The sequence below is a fragment of the Zingiber officinale genome, chromosome 7A (assembly GCF_018446385.1).
Source record: "Zingiber officinale cultivar Zhangliang chromosome 7A, Zo_v1.1, whole genome shotgun sequence".
NCBI classification, from domain to species: Eukaryota; Viridiplantae; Streptophyta; class Magnoliopsida; order Zingiberales; family Zingiberaceae; genus Zingiber; species Zingiber officinale.
The window spans coordinates 47,891,802-47,895,853 of NC_055998.1; the positions used below are offsets into that span (position 1 = coordinate 47,891,802).

Sequence of the window (4,052 nt, forward strand, 5' to 3'; positions counted from 1 at the left end):
ACAAAAAAAATACACAAATATTTACAAATTACACAAATATTCTTCATTCAACATTATCCATAAAATACACAAATATTCACAAATTACATAAATATTCTTCTTATAACAGTATCCATAAAATACACAAACATTCTTTTTACATCAAAAGCTAATAGATATCATAATCAAGGTAGAACATTCTTTTAACAACACATCAAAGTAGAACCGCACTTCAAATGTAATCTAGCATGCATTCAGCCCACTCGAACCGCACTTCATCAATTTCAACTCTGGAGTACTTGAGATTTGTAAAAACACATAAATAATATATTAGTAAACCAAGACCAAAAATCATAGTTGAAAAAGTAGTAAGAGCACCAGGTAACAAGATGACTAATTTGAATGCTTAAAAAGAGACATATTCATCATTTATCTCAACCACATCAATGCTTACTTCAATGCTTGCAATAAGGATCTTCAGTGGTTCACAAGGTATCAGAAAGTTGAATTTGCAGTTACAAATGAAGTAAAAGAATCATATTCAGCTGTCAAAAGATAACTAGGTCCATGCTCTTAGAGAGAACCATACAAAACAAAATGAAAGGTTTCGAACATAAAAAAAAAATGTTAGTCATGCCAAGACTGAGATCACTCATCTATCTATCATTTCAACCTAATAAATTAGTTACTTTGGTTTTGCAAAGTCTCCCAATTGTGTAGGAACCTCAGTAGCTTTTATCCCAATTTCAGAGAAGAAGAATAATAATGAGGAAAATCAATTTCTGTATTTACAACACTATTTTGATGTTAAATGTTGTTAACATGTTTGTTTAACGTTGTTGTCTCCTTGTTTAGGAGCATTCTTCATAGCCCGCATGAATTTTTAAACAAAATCATGTCTAGTACTGTTTTTCATTTTTCTTATTGATGGAATTGAACCCAAATCCATCGCTAAGAATTAATTTGTCTCTGGAGCACAAAAAATTATGAATTTTCATTACCTCAATCAAAGCATTAGTTTGCTTTTTGTTCTAGCATCTAAAGCAAAAGAAAGTACATAAAGGAGAGAGGATAAGGAATAACCATGACAAGAAACCAGGAAAATATATAATAACAGTAGTCCTTCAAAGACAATGAAAATCAAGCAACTAACTTAAATCTGAAGGTGATGCGTAAGTTCGAAAATCTTAATTAAATACTTTGAGTGAGGCCATATTGATAACAGGTAGTCGAAGATTGTAAACCTCAAATTTCATTCCCATGCTTTGATGAATCAAGGTATAGCAAGATTTTAAGATTTACGAACTACTAAACAAAAATATCATGAGGAAGAATCTATAGAAGTACCTGGACAACATGGGAAAATTCATTAAGGAATGCATTTTGTGTGGCTAGGTACAGATGACTGCAAGCCAAAACCTCCAGCATATGCTTGATAGCCAAATCAAGAACTCCAATAAAAGAATACCATGTAAGTAAATGGAAGGAGATAAGGTCAAAAGCATCAAAGATAAATGCACAAATATACAAACAAAGCATAGGGAACCTTCCAACATTGTAGTGAACATGATTAGATATATAACTCCAACCATTTTCTCTGTAAACGAAGAGTGCATTCCTGTAAGCTCGAATCGCATGTTGTCTCTACATTTTACAGAATGAATGTTTTACAATTAGCACATAAAATTTTGAACATGCTTTAAATATCTGACACACAAGTTTCAATATGAAGATAAATTTGACATGCAATCGAGTACCTGATCAGAAATGTAGTAACGGTTTCCAGACAAAACAAGATGAAAACCATACTTGCGTAACATTGGTGGGATGGAAAGCAAATAGTAGTAGGATGCTTGTTCAAGCAATCGACCTGCCAAAATAATTATCTAGTTTTGTGATCTCGTAACAGCAAACTCATGCATGTAAAATGGAAATTGTTAGCGTTGATGGCAAAGTCTGATGGAATGATGACTTATGGACTTGCAACAATACAACAAAGAATAGTGAACATATATATACCAGTCGTGAAGGCATACTCAGCCGATGTCGTATCCTTTTCCCAGTCCTTCCATCTGTGTATCTGCCCAAGAGAAGATTATCAATGCAAAGTGGATACTGCAACAGCTAAACTAAATCATCCTCAGGCAATGCTATGGAATTATTCAGAATGATACATAATGTAATCCACTACTCTGTCACTGCAGATTCACCTTTGCTCTTCCAAGGACCATTATAAGAGCACTATTTACCACATGAAACACAGCCAAAAAGAAGATCAGAATGTGCAACTGGTGCAAGCCTGTGGCAGTAATCAGTTGCTCCTTTTCCTACAAGTGATCGCAACTGAACATTTTAGTGAAAGCTTCTTAGATTTTGTTTACAATAGATTATTTTCAACCAAACAATCAGAGAATTGGAAGTTGCTGTGCACTACTCACTGGGGGGCATTCAACCACTGAACCACCAGCAGCTAAAATCCTGCGCTTCAGGTGTGACTCCGTCAGCACCAGCGCGAGCAGCCGCCTTTTATTTCCGCCAGTTGACTCTGCATCAGGGCGACATGGCAGCATAGAATCTGCAACTGCCTTTGGCACGCAGATTTTCGCGATCTGGTCCTGACTAAACGTCAACAGCAAGGAGATGAAGCCGAGAATCATCAACTCTGCGAAAACCACAATGGATCACAGAGTTACAGTAATTCATCTATTCCGGATACCATGCACGTCGAAAGAGTGCTCCAATTTAGGTATGAACTTTCTGGTTTTACCGGCTTTCACCTTCTCAAGAACTTCAAAAAGAGTTCTCTTTTGCCTCTTGATAAACCACTGACAACGAAGTCAAAGCAGATGTAACTGTCAGTCATATGAGAAAATGATGCTGATGCAGGACAAGATGGAGTAGCATAATTCCAAGCTAGGAAAAAGATAAGCCATTCAAGGATCTGAAGTATGAAATTATCAGGACAATTTCTCACTTGCAGCCCCAGACATTCCAGAAACTGAAAGATGATTAATCTTTAAGATATAAACTGAGAATTTATAAAACCATGCTTCCTCGTGAAACATGACTGATAACTCGTAAAGAAACCGCTTTCGCTTCATTTAATTTCTTGATGTTACTGATAACTCCCAAAGAAACAACAAAGCAAAACAACTTTTTGTATTCGCAAACCAAGTTCATCCTGATCCAGATAGTTTAGATTTTTTTTTCCCAATACATACATACATAGATCAAGATTGAGACAAACGCCTCATAATTTTCCTTTAAAAATTATAGTAAAAAAATTAAATTCCTGAGCAACTTTCCTGTCAAGAAAAATACCCAAACACATATCAGACAAAGTGAAGCTCTGACTCACCTCCCCGACATGATGAAGTCCCTTCTCCAGCAATAGGGAGATGATGATGATGGCCAACTCAAAAATCGAGCAATCGACCTGCCTATCCGTGAGCTACGCCATAGGACTCAAAAATCGGCCAGGCGTCGAAGATGGAACCCTCAAACGCCATGCCTTTCTTAGGGTTAAATCGGCCGCCCATGTCGCTACTCCACCGCCTACCTTGAACGTGCATCGCCTCGTACCCCTCCCCCTTGAACCACCGCTCCCGCTCCAGGTGGCGGCAAAGGGGGAGCCATCGGAAGGGTGCCCACGAAGGCGAGGTCGTGATTGCCGGAGAGGTAGATCTGGCGTAGAAGGGGAGATAGCGGGAGGGGAGGGATAGGAGGAAGTAAGTTGATGCCCCTTCTGTGTACGAGCTCCTCGATCTCGGTGCTGTTCTCTCTTCCTTCGGATTCCCTCACGTTGCCGACCAACCGTGCCATGGTGGTCGTGGGCGTCCTCTCGCTGTTCGGATCTCGTCGGCCCCTACCTTAGCCGGGAAGAGCGAAGAGAGGAAGGAGGAGGAGGAAGAGAGGATCGGACTGTTGGTGCAACCTTAGGTCAAGGTTGACCTGGGTGACCCGACTTGAGTTGACCTGACTCGAGATATATTTTGATGTTTGACAATAATAGAGAAGTTATATTTTGATGTTTGACAAGAATAGGAACTTGGGGGATTGTGGGTGCAACCTTT

The 4,052-nt window shown here is 38.8% G+C and overlaps 1 protein-coding gene across 1 annotated transcript; it reads right to left on the bottom strand.

Annotated features, from left to right (window-relative positions):
- Nucleotides 1-1,920: 1,920 nt before the first annotated feature.
- Nucleotides 1,921-3,615, bottom strand: LOC121999371 (MLO-like protein 7). Its single transcript, XM_042554060.1, has 6 exons — nucleotides 3,539-3,615; nucleotides 3,338-3,419; nucleotides 2,747-2,804; nucleotides 2,418-2,641; nucleotides 2,190-2,306; nucleotides 1,921-2,059 (listed from the first exon to the last, which is right to left on the bottom strand). Exons 1-6 carry the CDS (start codon nucleotides 3,613-3,615, stop codon nucleotides 1,952-1,954), a joined length of 666 nt encoding a protein of 221 aa, XP_042409994.1. The 3' UTR covers nucleotides 1,921-1,951.
- Nucleotides 3,616-4,052: the final 437 nt, after the last annotated feature.